Source organism: Dendrobates tinctorius, unplaced genomic scaffold (genome assembly GCF_039654945.1).
Source record: "Dendrobates tinctorius isolate UK_male_01 unplaced genomic scaffold, ASM3965494v1 ptg000032l, whole genome shotgun sequence".
In the NCBI taxonomy this organism is placed as follows: Eukaryota; Metazoa; Chordata; class Amphibia; order Anura; family Dendrobatidae; genus Dendrobates; species Dendrobates tinctorius.
Window position 1 is genome coordinate 44546219 of NW_027361700.1, and position 17790 is coordinate 44564008.

The 17790-nt window shown below is 44.1% G+C and overlaps 1 protein-coding gene across 1 annotated transcript in view; it reads left to right on the forward strand.

The window, feature by feature from the left end:
• Nucleotides 1-17790, forward strand: part of ADAM11 (ADAM metallopeptidase domain 11) — a 172495-nt gene that overhangs the window by 134953 nt on the left and 19752 nt on the right. The window contains exon 23 of the mRNA XM_073572858.1: nt 17529-17697. Within this exon, the coding sequence (XP_073428959.1) occupies nt 17529-17697 (169 nt within the window). The remainder of the gene's footprint in view (nt 1-17528; nt 17698-17790) is intronic.

The following is a 17790-nucleotide window of genomic DNA, read 5'->3' on the forward strand; positions in this document are numbered from 1 at the left end:
TTGAGAGCTATAATTTTTCCATATTTTGACCCACTGAGTCATGTGAGGTCTTATCTTTTGCCGGACGAGATGACGCTTTTATTGGTATCATGTTCGGGCACGTGACATCTTTTGATCGCTTTTTATTTCGATTTTTGGGACGCAGAATGAACAAAAACAAGCGTTTCATGAATTTCTTTTGGGGGGTGCGTTTACACCGTTCCGCGTGTGGTAAAATTGATAAAGCCCTTTTATTCTTTGGGTCTGTACGGTTACAGCGATACCTCATTTAGGTCTTTTTTTATGCTTTGGTGCTTTTATGCAATGAAAACCATTTTATATAAAAAATAATTAATTTTTTGCATCGCTTTATTCTGCGAGCTATAACTTTTTTATTTTTTCACTGATGACGCTGTATGGCAGCTCGTTTTTTGCGGGACAAGATGACGTTTTCAGCGGTACCATGGATATTTATATGCGTCTTTTTGATTGGGCGTTATTGCACTTTTTGTTCGGCGGTATGATAATAAATCATTGTTTTTTGCGTCGTTTTTTATTTTTTAAGGGGGTTCGCTAAAGGGGTTAACTAATGGGACAGTTTTATAGGGCGGGTCGTTACGGACGCGGCAATACCAAATATGTGTACTTTATTTTTTTTTTATTTCAAAAAAATGAATTTATTAGGGAATATATATATTTTTTTTTTTAATTTATTTAGCCTTTTTTTTTTTTTTAATTTATTTTTACACTTTTTTTTTTAAACTTTATTACATTGTCCCAGGTGGGACATCACTGTCCTGTGACAGATCGCTGATCTGTCACATGACAGATCACTGTGACAGATCAGCGATCTGTCACAGGCACTGCACAAGGCTTCCTCCTTGCCTGCGCTTTGCAGGCATGAGGAAGCCAGCTCCCTGCAGGCCCCCGAAGGTCCCCGTCGCCATCTTGGATTCGGGGACCTGCAGGGATGGAGCCCCCCACAGCAGCGCTGCACATTGCACTGCTGTGGGGGGGCACAGGGAAGCACGGAGGGAGCCCCCTCCCTGCCGATGCTTCCCTTTCCCAGTACACCGCGATCGTGTTTGATCGCGGTGTGCAAGGGGTTAACGTGTCGGGGGCGGTCCGTGACACATTGTACCGGGTGTCAGCTGTGATAATCAGCTAACACCCGGCCGCGATCAGCGGCGCTCACCACGTGGTCGCCGCTGATCGCTGTGACATACTATCCCGTCCCTGGGAATTAAATCCCAGGGCACATGGACGGGATAGTACGTCACATGACAGAAAGGGGTTAATTACTGAAAATCACCTGAAGGGTTAATAAACTATCTGACTGCAGTTTTCAATATGTCAGGGGGTGCTGTCTTTAAAATGGTATAACTTTTGTGGGTTTCCCAATATACTGTATATGACCCCCAAAGGCACTTCAAACATGGATAGGTCTCTAAAAAAATAAATTTTGTAAATTTCCTTGAAAAAATGAAAAATTACTGCTACATTTTTAAGCCTCCTAAAATGCTAACAAAATAAAAGGAAATTTTACAAATGGTGCTGATGTAAAACAGGCATGTGGAAAATGTTATTTATTAATGTTTTTGTGTTGTGTGACTATCTGAATTAAAGGGATAATCATTCAAAGTTTGATATTTTTTATAGATAAATACAAAACATATCGTTCTAAATTTACCATTATCAAAAAGTATAATGTGTCACGAAAAAACAGTCTCAAAATTACTGGGATTTGTTGAAGCGTTGTAGAGTTATTACCACATAAAGTGACACTGGTCAGATTTTAAAAAATTGGCTCTGTCACTAAGGGGTTAAATTGCAAAAATAGTGTAATTTTTTTTTATTTACCATGTTCAATATATGGTAAAACTGACATAGCAATATGATTCTCCAGGTCAGTACGAGTACGCAGATACCAAACATATATAGTTTTTTATTTACCGTAAGTGTTGAAAACAAATTCAGAAATTTGTCAAAAATTACATTTCACTTTTGTCGCCATGTTCCAGTGTTTCGGGATCTGGGGCTGGGTGAAGGCTTATTTTTGTGCCCTGGCTGATGTTTTTACTGATACCATTTTGAGGGAGATACAATGTTTTGATAGCCTCTTATTGCAATGTTGCAGTAAACAAAAAAAACGTAATTCTGGCGTTTTAATTTTTTTTTTCCTTACACCATTTACTGATATGATTAGTTTATTTTAGATTTTGACAGATCGGATATTTCTGAACACAGTGATACCAAATATGTTTATTTTTTATGTTAATTGTTTTATTTTTAATGGGGCAAAATGGGGGTGATTTGAACTTTTGTGTTTTTTTACATTTTTTGAAAACTGTTTTTACACATGTGGTCAGAATTGTTGGTACTCCACTTTTAATGACAGAAAAACCCACAATGGTCACGGAAATAACTTGAATCTGACAAAAGTAATAATAAATCAAAAATCTATAAAAAATGAACAAATGAAAGTCAGACATTGCTTTTCAACCATGCTTCCACAGAATTAAAAAAAAAAAATAAAACTCATGAAATAGGCCTGGACAGAAATGATGGTACTCTAAATGTAATATTTTGTTGCACAACCTTTTGAGGCAATCACTGCAATCAAACGATTCCTGTAACTGCCAGGCTATGTGTCCACGTTGCAGAAATGTCCGCAGAATTTCCGCAATTCCCTGCCGTGGGTAAATCGCATGCGTAATTCGCATGCATTTTCCCGCAAAACACAAGCGTTTTTAGCTTGCGGAATGCTTGTGATTTCCAAGCGACTTGTAGCTTCGCTTGGAAAGGTGATTGACAGGTTGGTCACACTTGTCTAGCATAGCGCTTGACAAGTGTGACCAACTTTTTACTACTGATGCTGCCTATGCAGCGTAAATAGCAAAAGATAGGGTGTAAAAAATAATTTAAAAAAATTAAAAATAGTGATGTATTCACCTTCTGATGGCCCCCGGAGTCCTTCCCACGTCTCAGCGACGCTGCCGGCAAGCTCCGTTTCATATGACGTAGCAGTCACGCGGCCGTGACATCATCTGGGGTGATTCGCACAATGCATTACTGAGACCGGAAGATGCTGGCAGTGTGGCTGAGCGGCGGGAAGGACTCCGGGGGCCATCAGAGGGTAAGTATATGACTATTTTTTATTTTAATTCTATTTTTTATAGGGATATGGTACCCAGGGCATGGAGGAGAGTCTCCTCTCCTCCAGACCCTGGGTACCATCCGCACATGAAGCGCTCACTTTAGGCATGGTGGGCATGCTGCGGATTTTACCGCGATGCGTTTCCGCAGCTGTAAAATCTGCAGCATAGGCACAGCAACTGCGGAATCCCATAGGATTGCACTAGATGGTGGGCCGATTCTAACGCATCGGCTATTCTAGAATATGGCCAATTCACATGAATATTGCTCCTTCTTATCCAAAATGAAGCGAACCACAATTATATTAAAAACATGTAACTTTATTAAACAAAATAAAGACATTTAAAATTGGCTACATATTCATTGTTTCCTGATAGCATACACCAAAAAGGGGAAAAAAAAAAACAGCAGACAATAACAATGGAGGTTCTAATTATCATTAATAATACACTAAGAATAGCAGTTTATTTAATCACCATGCAAAACAAACATTAATATTCCTATTCCGAAAAAAATCATATCATTGATCTCCAAGGATATGATTTTTTCTGGATAGGAATATTAATGTTTGTTTTAGATGGTGATTTAATAAACTGCTATTCTTAGTGTATTATTAATGATAATTAGGTACAGGTTTATATGAAATAACACTTTGGATATGCGTATGGATTAGAACCTCCATTGTTATTGTCTGCTGGGGTTTTTTTTTCCCCTTTTCGGTGTATGTTATCAGGAATCAATGAATATGTAGCCAATTTTAAATGTCTTTATTTTGTTTAATAAAGTTACATGTTTTTAATATAATTCTGGTTCGCTTCATTTTGGAGAAGGAGTAATATTATTTTTTTTGTCCGCAAGTGTGGATTTTTACTATTGATGCTGCCTGTGCAGCATCAATAGCAAAAGATAGAATGTAAAAAAATTACATTAAAAAAAATAAAAAAAAGGTTATTCTCACCTTCTGATGGCCCCCGGACTCTTTCCTTCCTCTCCACGCGTCCAGCACCTTCCGTTCCCAGTAATTCTTAGCGCGAAGGACCGGAGATGACGTCACTCTCGTGAGAGCGCGACGTCATCCGCGGTTTTTCGCGCAAAGCATTACTGGGACCGGAAGATGCCGGACGTGTGGTGAGAGGAAGGAAAGAGTCCGGGGGCTGTCGGAAGGTGAGTATATAACTATTTATTTTAATTCTATTTTTTACAGGTTAATGGTACCCAGGGTCCGGAGGAGTCTCCTCTCCTCCGGACCCTGGGTACCGGCTAGCTCCAGTCATCTCCCGGCTGCATCGCCGCTGACGTCAGTGCGGCCGGTGATGACCCGCGGCAACCATCGGAAGATCAGCGGCTAGCGCCACTGATCTCCCGGCGGTAGCGGTTGCGTGCATCCTTCGAATTCTGTACTGCACCTGTCGCATATTGGCTGCAGCCGGCCGTGACCAATCAGCGACGCGGGAATTCCATTACAGACAGACAGACAGAATTAGATGATTATATAGAAGATGGGATGCATTTTATTAGCGTTTTTTAAGCGTTTTCGTTGTGGAAAACGGCAAAAACGCTTAAAAAGCGCAATGTGGGCACACAGCCTTAATGAGACTTCTGCAAAACTCGACAGGTATTTTGGCCCATTCCTCAAGAGCAAACTGCTCCAGTTATTTCGTGTTTGAAGGTTGTCTTTTCCAGGCGGCATGTTTCAGCACATTCCATAGATGCTCAATAGGATTTAGGTCAGGGCTCATTGAAGGCCTCTTCCAATGTTTTCCTCTTAGCCATTCATGGGTGTTTTTAGCTGTGTATTTTGAGTCATTATCCTGTTGCAAGACTCATGACCTGCGACTGAGACCAAGCTTTCTGACACTGGACAGCACATTTCTCTCTAGAATCTATTCATAGTCTTAAGATTTCATTGTCCCCTGCACAGATTCTAGACACCCTGCGCCAAATACAGCAAAGCAACCCCAAAACATAACAGAGCCTCCTTCATGTTTCACAGTAGAGACAGTGTTCTTTTCTTGATATGCTTCATTTTTCCGTCTGTGAACATAATAGAGCTGATGTGCCTTGCCATAAAGTTCCATTTTTGTCTCATTTTTCCATAGGACATTCTCCCAGAAGCTGTGTGGCTTGTCAACATATAGTTTGGCAAATTCCACTCTGGCTTTTTTATGATTTGTTTTCAAAATGGTGTCCTCCTTGGTCGTCTCCCATGAAGTCCACTTTGGCTCATACAATGACGGATGGTGCAATCTGACACTGATGTTCCTTGAGCTTGAAGTTCACCTTTAATCTGTTTAGAAGTTTTTCTGGGCTCTATTGTTACCATTCGTATTATCCATCTCTTTGATTTGTCATCAATTTTCCTCCTGCGGCCACGTCCAGGGAGGTTGGCTACAGTCCCATGGAGCTTAAATTTCTGAATAATATGTGCAACTGTAGTCACAGGAACATCATGCTGCTTGGAGATGGTCTTATAACTCTTACCTCTAACATGTTTTTCTATAATTTTCTTTCTAATCTCCTGAGACAACGATTTCCTTCGCTTCCTCTGGTCCATGTTGAGTGTGTCACAGTGAGTATCTGTAGCCCTCCTATACAGGCCCCCTCACTGATTCCAAGATTGTAGACATCTGTGATGCTAATTAGTGGGCATACTTTGATTTAACATGTCCCGTTTGTCATATTATTTTCAGGGGTACCATCATTTCTGTCCAAGCCTATTTCATGAGTTTTATTTTTTTTTTAAATTCTGTGGAAGCATGGTTGAAAAGCAATGTCTGACTTTCATTTGATAATTTTCATAAATTTTTTATTTATTATTACTTTTGTCAGATTCAAGTTATTTCTGTGACCATTGTGGGTTTTTCTGTCATTGAACAAGGCGTACCAACAATTTTGACCACGTGTGTAATTGTAGTTTTCATATTAATTTGGCACAAATTATATTATGTTTTTTAGTCTTTTGCGCTGTTTTAGAGCAAAAAGTCACATGATTTTTTAAAATTTCATGTGCTAGTATTCTACTGTGAAAAATTAGACATTTTTTGCACTCTACCAGGAAATTTTAGAGCACTTCATGCTTCAAAGGCCCAAAATTGAGCAAAAGTTTGGCAGCATTTTTAAAAATGTCACAAATGACAAATTGATTAAAAAATTTAGATAACCAAAAGAGCAGACAAAATGTCAAAAAATTTAAAGAAAAGCTAAAAATTAAAGTATGAGGCGCAAATAAAATAGTCACTATTAAGGCTCATAGCCATCAGCGTGAATAAAATTGGTCCAATATTATTCCAGAAAAGTCAGACGAGTGTCATGTGAGAACAATGCGATTTTTCTCACCTAGCATTTGTATGACAGCCGTATGACATAAATAGGCTAGGAAGGGGCCATGAATATTGGTCCCCTCCGACATTAAAAACATCAACTCTCAGCCACCCCAGAAATGGAGCATGCATAAGATACGCCAATTCTGCTCTTCCCACTTGCCCTGGTGCGGTGGCAAGTGTGATAATAGGGTTGGGGTCGATATCAGCTTTGTATTGGCACCTAACACCAAGCCCAGGGGTTAGTAATGGAGAGACTTCTATAAGACGCCCCCATTGCTAACCCCATAGTCATATGGTAAATAAAAAACACTCAGAATAAAGTCCTTTAATTGAAATAAAGACACTGACATCTTTATTTTCATTTTCAAAAACAAAGCAAAGTTATACTTACTCTTACACCTAATCCACTGAAATCCTGTAAAAGACCAAAAATAATAAACAACCATATCCCTCACCTGCACCTGTCTGACGTGAAGATAATCCTCTGATGTCCATGTCCCCTGTAAAAAAAAAAAAAAAAGAAAACCATATTCCCCACCTGTCCGACAAGAAGATAATCCATTTGTACCTTGACAAATCTAGCTCTGCTCCATCTAGATGCCTTGGCATGATGTGATTGCTTGATGCCAGGCTCAACAGAGACACTGAACTGCACATGCTAGCATAGCATCAGTGCCTCGTGGTGATGTGGGAAATGTGAGCGGAGTTCATAGGCTCAGTGTCTCTACTTGATTCCAGGCTTAATGGTTGCACCATGCCACCGTTAAGCAAGGCATATAGATGTATTGCTAGCCTCTTCAAAGGACAAATAGATTATTTTAGCTGTTTTATGGCTGCTGACATCAAGCCCAGGGGTTAGTAATGGAGAGGCATCTATAAGACATTCCCATTACTAACCCCATAGTTAGATTGTTAAAAAACACAGCCAGAATAAAATCCTTTAATTGAAATAAGACATAGACTCCTTTATATGAAATAAAAAAGCCGAGCTATAGTCACCTTTATGTCTAATCCGCTGAAGCCCATGTCATCTGTAAAAAAACAGAAAACAATAAATAACCATAATACTCACCCTTATGCCTAATCTACCGATGCCCACGTCCCCTGGAAAAGTAGAAAAAAAATAAACAACCATATCCCTCACATGTTCGATGTGAAGATAATCCATACTGTCCCATGACAATCCGGATGATTTGGATAGCGGTTATATCAGTGGAACACATTGACACAGGAGTGCAATCGCTCCTGCAGTGTTTAACACTGAGCTGCAGTGACAAAGTTCACCGGAAAGCTGATTAACTCCAGTGACCTCAATTACGGCACCGCTCACTGCATGAGAATGTTCTTTGAGCTCCGGTAAACTTTGTCACGGCAGCTCAGTGCTAGACACTGCAGGAGCAATTACGCTCTTGTCAGTATGAGCTGGTTGATGGGGAGAGCAGTCACTGATGTGACTGCTCTCCGAATCATCCACATCGTCGTGGGACAGCGTGGATTTTCTTCATGTCGAACAGGTGAGGGATATGGTTGTTCATTATTTTTCTTTTTTCCAATGGGATATGGGCATCGGTGGATTAGGCCTAAAGGTGAATATAACTGTTCTTTTTTTATTTTTATTTCAAATGAAGGAGTCTGTTTCATTATTTCAATTAAAGGATCTTATGATGGCTGTGTCTTTTTTACAATCTAACTATGGGATTAGTAATAGGGGTGTCATATAGACACCTCTACATTACTCACCAGTGGACTTGATGTCAGCGGCCATAAAACAGCTGACAACCCCAGAAAAATAACCGCACTTGCCACCGCACCACGAGTGGGAAGAGCAGGCCAAAGTGCCAGAATTGGCTAATCTAAAAGAGGCGCTTATTCTGGGGTGGCTGCAGGCTGCTATTTTTAGGCTGGGGTTTAGGCCAATATCTATGGCCCCTCACCAGTCTGAGAATACCAGCCCCCAGCTGTTTGCTTTAATTTGGCTGGTTGTCAATAATGGGGACCCCATGCCATTTTTTAAAATTATTTATTTAAATAAACAGCATGGGATCCCTCTATTCTTGATAACCAACCATGATAAAGCTGACAGCTGAGGACTGCAGCCTGCAGCTGTCAGTTTTGCCTGTGCTGGTTATCAAAAAAATAGAAGAGACTCCATGTATTTTTTGATTTATTTATTTAAAACACAGGCAGCGGCTGATGAAAGTAGTACTCTCACATCAGCCAACGCATGTGACAGGATGTAACCTTTTTACTGCTGGTAACAGCTGTTCGCTCACGCTGTCATCTGACAGGGAATGTTCTTACCGCCGATCAGAGCCCATGTTTGCCACGCTGTCATGCAGATGACAGCGTGGAAAACAATGGATGTTCGGGCCGTCTATTCATCTGAATGGGGTCGGGGGTTTGGGTAGCATTCTGGTACCCAGACCTATCTTTTTTTAGATGTTCGGCTGAACCTGCTGGATCAGAACATCCATGGGTTCCCCAATGACTATAAGCTACACAAGGACTGTACTAATTATATATGTCACTGACATCTTTTTATCTATTTTGTGTACATATATATATATATATATATATATATATATATATATATATATATATATATATTCTATTCTGACTAGTCAAGCTGTGATTTTACTGTAATGGTCAGTGTGCTGTGCAATTTATTTATTTTTTTTCTCGCACCCATTGACTTGCATTGACGAGTTTAGTCCAATATATGAGGACAATCGCAGCATGCTGCAATTTGTTTTTCTCAGACTGATCTGAGCTGAGAAAAAAAATAAATCGCAGATGAGCAGGGAATCCGAGAATAACATTAGGCATAGTGCAGTCCGATTTTATTTTTTTATTGGATTGCACTCGTCCATTTTTCTTGCAAATGAGTATGAGCCCTTAGAACCAGAAAAGGTGCAAAGACAATGATATATTTTTATGTGAGGCTATAATAATAAAGGCATTGTGGCATTATTTACTGCATTAAATAAAAATTGCCGATGGCCTGATGATATCTCAGGAAATAGACGGGTGGATCAGGAAGTTAGAGAAAAAAATGATCATGGCCATAAGCCAACTAAATTTTAGATTTCAGGATGCAGAACATATGGAGATTGCAGAGAATTTCCAGGTACCCTTGTGTAGATGATGTACAACATGAAACCTCTTGAAAGAGATATGTCAATCTTTGTATTGTGATTTAAAAGGTAACGGTATTTAAGCATGTAAACTATTTTCGATAGCAATCAAGTGTACGTTGTATGGTCATAAATATCGCAGATTTCAGCAAAATTATTCAGCACTCAATGTGGAAGAATAAACTGTTTTACTTGGAACATACAGCAACCATTATCTTCATCATCATCATCACCACATTGAAGCTTACAGGAGAAGAACCAACAAACCAGAGAGATCACACAGTACAATATTAACCAGGGACAGACATAGCATTGGTGCAGCAGGTGCAGTCGTACAGGTACCCCAGAGATAAGAACTTAGGTCCACTTCCACCTCCAATGCAATAAGTAGCTTTTGGGACACATGTAAAAGGGTGCAATATGAAGAGTTACTGGATTGCAAAGGGCCCTCTTCAAACTGGGTCCCCCCCTGGTATTAATGAACACATTGATTTGTCAAATATTGCATTTAACAATGACACACAATAGAAAAATCATCAAAGAAATATATTCAGAGTGCGTACAATGTAATGTACATGTGCCATGAATATTCATTAGATAGTTCAGCACAATACAATACTATATATACTACAATAGAATAAAAATACTCATAGAACCAAAATATATAAAAATACAAAAAGCATCATCTTTATTTTCCAACATTGGAGAGAAGAAAAGTGGGTTTAAATCGGGCTAGGTACGTGCAGGACTGTCCTGCTCTGCTCACCGCATGCCTGCATTTACCTAGCTCGATTTAAACCTTGTCCATATCAATGATGGTTTAATAAAAGACTGTGGTTTTTAAGTTTAACCGGTGAGTGCTACATTTTTTCTTCTCTCCAATGTTGGATTCTTGAACATGTTTTTTCCCTTGCAAGCACCAAACAACCGGTTAATGTGTCATTGACTCAGGAGGATCTTTTTCCACTAGTGAGTAGATTTGCCTTGGTGCCATTTTTTCTTCTTATTTTTGTTGCGATTATCTTTATTTTGCTTGCATATGTAAGGGAGGGACAGGACTGTAGTCGTGACCTGTATTCTGTAGCAGTTGTGTCAAGTCCTTCCCCTACATGAAACAATATTCTACTCCTCGGCATACCTGTCTCTCCAGATTCAGCTTCACCCGGGCACTTCCCAGGCCATAACGGTCCCTCTTCTATGCGACCCCCATCAATGGAGACACAATCCGAGACAACTTTAACACTTGCTTTACTTAGGATTTCACATGTTACATCCACAGTTAGTACATCATCACATTTGCTTGCTTCTTCATCCTTCCCTTGCTTGCTGTCACTTCTGTGCAGTACACGTCCAGACCGGACCGTCTTAGACTGCTTCCCAGTTCTTTCCTGTCCTGACCTCGCTATAATGACATTTTCTTCAGCCTGTTTCGCCCCAGACACGAATTCATCAGTCACTATGTTTGGTGGCCCCTGGTGAAGCATCTGGCCCGTGTGTACCGTCGAAGCTCTAACTTCCTTCATCTCCTTAGTCCAGCCAACTTCTGCCCTAAAAGCATTGGCCCAGGCAATAAGACGCCACATCTTCCTTTTCCTGTTCTGACCCACTGCCAAGACACGCAGTGGCCGTGGGTAACGTGGGCTATAACGACTTAACAATACGTGGCTGCCGAGCGGTCCAGGCCTATAGCCCATGTGGACATTTGGAAGCCCTGGCCCTGTCTGATTAAATTGCTCTTATGCACTAACCTTAATTCCCAGCAGCCCCTCCTACAATTAACCCTCTATGAACATCCTATCAGGCCCCACTAGTATGCCCCCATATAGTGGCCCGAAGCATAATTACATCTACTTGGTCTATGGGGGAACTATGTACTAAGAGTGCCCCCCTCTAATGTCCCAAGAAGGATGCACTAACTTTCCCTAACTGTACATGTACAAAAGACACATAATATATGCAATACTATAATACAGGAATACAAGGCAATATATTAGAGTTTTCTGTAAAATGGTAACACATTCATGTGGCAATACCATAAACGATGAGCGGTAATACATAGTTATACATGTAGCAGTACCGCAGGCAATCATAAAACACATTTGTAATATCAAGAACCGGCAGACAAACAGAGGGAAGGGAAGCATGAAAGACATTATATCTCACCCCTTTACACTCCTCTTTTCCTTGAGCTTGGTCGACCTCGACCAAGGTATTATAACACTACAAGTTCCTAGTCTTTCAGGATTGCAACGATAGGCAGTCCCAGAAGAGATGCACCCCCTTCCATTGAGGGGAGTACAGACTTTTCAGAGGTCTCTGGTTAAAGAGACAGTCTCTCCTATTTCCAGCAGAATGAGCACAACTAGCACAACAAAAAACATAGGGAGTTCATAGGCTCCATTTCTTTGGCCTAGTTTGCAGTCCTCTAGGTCATAACTATACACCGCAGACAACGCTTATCTTCAGCGTTGTTAAATGCCGCAACGGCCATGTGGCTCTTTAATCCGTAGAGCATGACGGCCCCCTGCCCTATGGGGACGCAGAACAGTCCCGTATCAAAACATGGTGCAACGTGCACAACTTTTTCCAGACTTATTTTTTTTTTCATTCACGAGGTTCAACGGCACGTATCGCGTGTCGCTCTGTTAGATGTCATCCCTGCAGCTGCAGAGGATGAGGATGGTGCCATTACAGCACGTCTGATCTCCGGGTGTCAGCCGATGATGCGGCCTGTACCGACTCTGGGAAGAGACCCATGTCTCCATATCTTCTAGACTTCCACGCACTGGTACAGGCCGAGGACGAGTCCGCTGCTGCGGACTTCAGAATCCAACTGGGTGGAACGGCGACAGCGGCAACATCAAGAAGGGGAGACCTGGACGGGAGGGGCTGCACTTCTGCCTGAACGGCACTGGGGATGCCTGCGGGTATTCTGACGTGTGTCCCAGTCATGGTCCCCCACGCCCGTCACCTGGGTGGTACATTCTGGGGTCTATCTTCAGGAGCAGACGGAGTGGTCCAGACTCGGCGTATTCGGAGCCGAGGTACCTGGGGCACTCTCACCATTTTTATATAATACATTCTGCACACTCTGGTCCCGCGGCCACGTTCTTCCTCCTCACCGTCAGCCATACGCCATGATTCCAGAAGGCACAGCACCTCAACTCTTGGCTCCGGGGACTGAGGGGCTGCAGACTCCCACTGGGGGGAACTCTGTTTTCCACTGGCTGACAGGTTCCTGGTTCTCCATCTCATCAGCCCTCTGCGGCCAATAACGTTAGATGTGGTCATGCACGGCATGTTTCTTCCGTGTCCACCCACTCCCAGGGGGAACCGCCTCCAGCGCCTCTCACTTCCATTGTTGATAGTCATGTCCGCCATGTCTGTCATGTACGCCATGTTTGTTTTACCTCATGACCCTGGGAGTGGTGTGCATGCACATCTCATGTCTGCTATCCTGCATGTTCCCTAGAGCAGTGTGCACAGTCACTCACCTCATGACTGTTGAGCTGTGGGATGCCTGCGTTTCTGCTCTGCATTCTGTGATCGTCTCGTCATGTCTAGAACCCCTGATCATGTGTCCTTCCTATGTTCCAGCAGAGGCTGGTTCTGCATTCATCTCTGCATGTCTGGAACTCTGATCATGTGACCTGCCTAGGTTTCAGCACTGGTTCTGCAATCATCTCTGCATGCCTGGAACTCTGATCATGTGACCTGCCTAGGTTTCAGCACTGGTTCTGCAATCATCCCTGCATGTCTGGAATCCTGATCATGTGACTGCTCCCTGTGATCCTGGAGGATCTGAACTGGAAGTTCTTCCCTGGTCCTGACTCGGAAGTGGAGGTGCTATGCCCTATATCAGACCGCCCCTTCCTATGCTCAGGGCCTGAGTATTGTGTTGATTACCTGCATGGCTGCTTGGTCTGCTGGGTCGCTCCCTCTATTCTGTGCCCTTGCACTTTGCTCTGTCGTGCGTCTCTGCACACGCTCCGTGCTCGTACTCCGTCTCTTGTCCCGTGCCTTGTCTTATGTTTGTCTGTTGTGCCATGTTCGTCCTTGTCCTGCTTGGACTTGTAGTCCTTCTGATATTCTCTGCCTTGCCTGTTTCTGCCATGTCTTGCCTTCGCTATGCTCTGCCTTGTTCCTCCCTATGGTCTCTGTCTTTGCCTCGCTCTCTCCTATGGTGCTCTGTAGTGCTCCCTGGCACACGCACCATTCCTCCTCTCTTACTTTTGGTGCTCTTTTCCATGTCTAGTCCCAAGGCTCTGCCTTGGCCTGGCTCTGGGCTTCGGCCTACGCTCCGCTGCTAGACTCTTTCCTATTGTGCTCTCTTGCACGTTTCCAGGCTAGTCCCAAGGCTCTGCCTTGACCCGGCTCTGGCCTCCGGCCTACGCTCCGCTGCTAGCTCTGTTCTTGCTCTGTGTTTCTGCCTATGCTTCCGTTCCTGGTTCCGTACTCTGCCTAAGCTCTGCCTGGTTTCTTGTCTTGTCTTCCCTTGCTGCTTCGTGTGCTCCTTGCATGCGCCTGGCCTTCCTAGCCTCCTGTTTGTGCCTCAGTCGTGCCCGCCCTAGCCGTGCCCGCCTGCTTGTGCCTCAGCCGTGCTCCTCGGTCAGTGATGTGTCGCCTGCCATGCCTCAGCCGGGTTCGCTGGAGTCTTGCCTGTCTGTCAGTGCCGCAGCCCGATCAGCTAGCCAGTGCCCCAGCCATGCTCTCTGTGCTCCCTTGCACCTCACGCTGTTTCTGCACTGCGCTTTACGTGCTCTCTAAAGCATGCGCAGGCCCTCGCCTGCTCCTTGGCATACCTCCCTGTGCTTCTATAAAAGTACGCGCCGGTCTTGTCATGTACCCTGTCGTGCCCTCTTGCACGCACAGGTCCTAACCCTGTCCTTGAACCCTGACCCTGGCGTGCCTCTCTGCACGCGCAGGACTCTGCCTCGCCTGACCCTGGTGTGCCTCTCTGCACGCGCAGGACTCTGCCTTGCCTGACCCTGGCATGCCTCTCTGCACGCGCAGGACTCTGTCTTTGTACTTGTCCCTGGCGTGTCCCCCCGGCATGCGCAGGCCTCCGTCCTGTGAACCTGATCTTGGCGTGTCTCCAAGCATGCACCCTGCCTTGAACCCTGGCGTGGCTCCAAGTACGCACCCTGCCTTGAACCCTGGCTTGCCTGCCGGATTCCCGAAACCTGCCGACCGCTGCCAGAGGTCCGGAACCAGATGACTGCTGCCTGATGTCCGGAGCTGATGTCCGCAGCCTGATGCCTGCACCCTGTCGGTCGTTGCCAGTAGTCCAGAGCCCGATGCCATCACACCCCGTCTTGGATCCTGGCGTGTCCTTGCACGCACCCTGCCTTGGACTCTGGCGTGTCTCTCGGCGCGCACCTTGTCTTGGACTCTGGCGTGTCCTAGCAAGCATCCCTTCTAGGAACTCTTGTGTGATCCCTAACACGTACCCTGCCCTGGACCCTGGTATGTTTTCGTGCACGTGTTATGCCTGGAACATTTGGCGTGCCCTTGCACGCATCTTGCCTTGTTTCACTGTTTGTACCCTGCACCTGATTCCCTGTTTATGCCTTGCACCTGAATAAAGTGTGAAACCACCTTTGCTGAAGAAACTCTGTGACTTCGCTTTATGTTTGGTATCCTGTCCGTCCTATTGCCAGACACTCAATAGTGTCTCCCTGAGCCGGCTGTCTGGTCCAGCTGCTGTGGTGGCTCACCCCCTTGGTCTTGCCCCTGACACTCCCTGTATTGGCGTTTGGATTCTCACTAGGTCAGCTCGCCCTAGGTGGGTGGGTGCCACTGCCCAGAGGGTCCACTTATTCAAGAAAAACGACTCAGCGTAAGCTGACGCTCGTCACACTGATCAGTTGCAAGTGGCGAGGTCTCCTCTTCATCCGCTCCCACCAGGGGCGGACCCGGGCATACCGACAGACAAGTTTTGGCACCAAAGAGTGACGGCACCACTCACGAAGGATGCAGTTTTTGTTGTTTACTTCACTGCCATTTCCTGCCATTCTCACCGCCGCCATCTTGGTCACAGTGAAGGTGTTAATTTTTCCTCTCCAATCAGTCAAATTCAATGCAGTAGTCAAGTCCGGTGTTGTCAAAAAATTAGTAATAGGCAAATTCAGTGTTTCTTCGTCAACAGCAACTTCTGGCTCCTTCTCCTGGTCATCTTCCAGTGGGCACAGCAGTCACATATACATTCTCATCACTTCTTTCAGAGAATTCTACACATGGCAAGGCAACCGCATCCTGCCAAACTTCATCTCTCACAAGCTCATCACTTGCAGCATTCCCTCGCTGCACGGTGTCGACATCCTGCCGACTACGCCAAGTGTAAGGGAGGGACAGGACTGTAATCGTGACCTGTATTGCTGTAGCAGCTGTGTCCAGCCCTTCCCCTACATGAAACAATACTCTTCTCCTTGGCATACCTGTCTCTCCAGAATCAGCTTCACCCGGGCACTTCCCAGGCCATAACAGTCTTTCTTCTAGGCGACCCCCATCAAAGGAGACACAGTCCAAGACAACTTTAACACTTGCTCTACTTAGAATTTTGCATGTTACATCCACAGTTGGTACATCATCACATTTGCTTGCTTCCTCATCTTTCCCTTGCTTACTGTCACTTCTGTGCAGTACACGTCCGGACCGCACTGTCTTAAAATGCTTCCCAGTTCCTTCCTGGCCTGACCTCGCTATAATGACATGTCCTTCAGCCTGTTTCGCCCCAGACGCGAACTTATCAGTCACTACGTTTGGTGGCCCCTGGGGAAACATCCCGCCCATCTGTACCGATCTCGTCGAAGCTCCAACTCCCTTCATCTCCTTAGTTCAGCCAACTTCTGATCTAAAAGCATTGGCCCAGGCGATAAGACGCCATATCTTCCTTTTCCTGTTCTGGCCCACTGCCATGACACGCAGAGGCCATGGATAACGTGGGCTATAACGACTTAACGGTACGTGGCTGCCGAGCTGTCCGGGCCTATAGCCCATGTGGACACTTGGGCGCCCTGGCCCCGTCTGACTAAATTGCTCTTCTGCACTAACCTTAACTCCCAGCAGCTCCTCCTACAATTAACTCTCTGTGAACATCCTATCAGGTCCCACTAGTATGCCCCCATCTAGTGGCCCACAACATAATTACATCTACCCGGTCTATGGGGGAACTATGTACTAAGAGTGCCCTCCTTTAATGTCCCAAGAAGGATGCACTAACTTTCCCTAACTGTACATGTACAAAAGACACATAATATATGCAATGCTATAATACAGGAATACAAGACAATATATTAGTTTTCTATAAAATGGTAACACATTGATGTGGCAATACCATAAACGATGAGCGGTAATACATAGTTATACATGTAGCAGTACCGCAGGCTATTGTCATAAAACACATTTGTAAACATCAAGAACCAGAAGACAAACAGAGGGAAGGGAAGCAAAGACATTATATCTGACCCCCTTACACTTACATAAAAAAAAATAGATTAAAACGCGAATAATCCAGTGGAAGGTGACACAGCTCAACATGAGGTTTACATCAGGTACAATGAGCTGTTTTGAAGGCCAGAATGGATGATAGTTTATATACAGGCGAGTTATATGTAGTAGAATTGTTACATAGAGCCTATACATCAAAAATATCTTGTCCAAAATAGTAGAAAACATGGACAAAAATACATTACATCAAGTCAGTCATTAGCTGGCACTGAATTTAGTAGGTAGATATATACTGGACAGATTCTTACAGACAGTACCTTCTGCTGGAGTGGCATCACTCCAACAAAGTCTATCTTAAGCACCTTGCTGGCAGCATTGATTACTTAACGTCCGGTTGCCACAGTGCAATCTGCTATGTACTCAAGATTGTCTTAATTATAAAGCTCTGTGGGATATGTTGACATCTTATTTTTCCTCTTACATACAGAGGTGGACAAGTGATTCTACCAGATGGCTCAGGATTGGGGTATATTGAGGACGGGACACCGTGTGGACCCAACATGATGTGTCTAGATCGGAAGTGTCTATCAGCAACTACATTCAACTTTAGCACCTGCCCAGGCAGTGGTCATGAAGTGGTTTGCTCAGATCATGGGGTATGGACCAATGGACAAGTGTGGCGATATTTTGTCAAACCCACACAACTTCTTCATTTTCTCACATTATTTACTAGGAACCAACCCTTACTA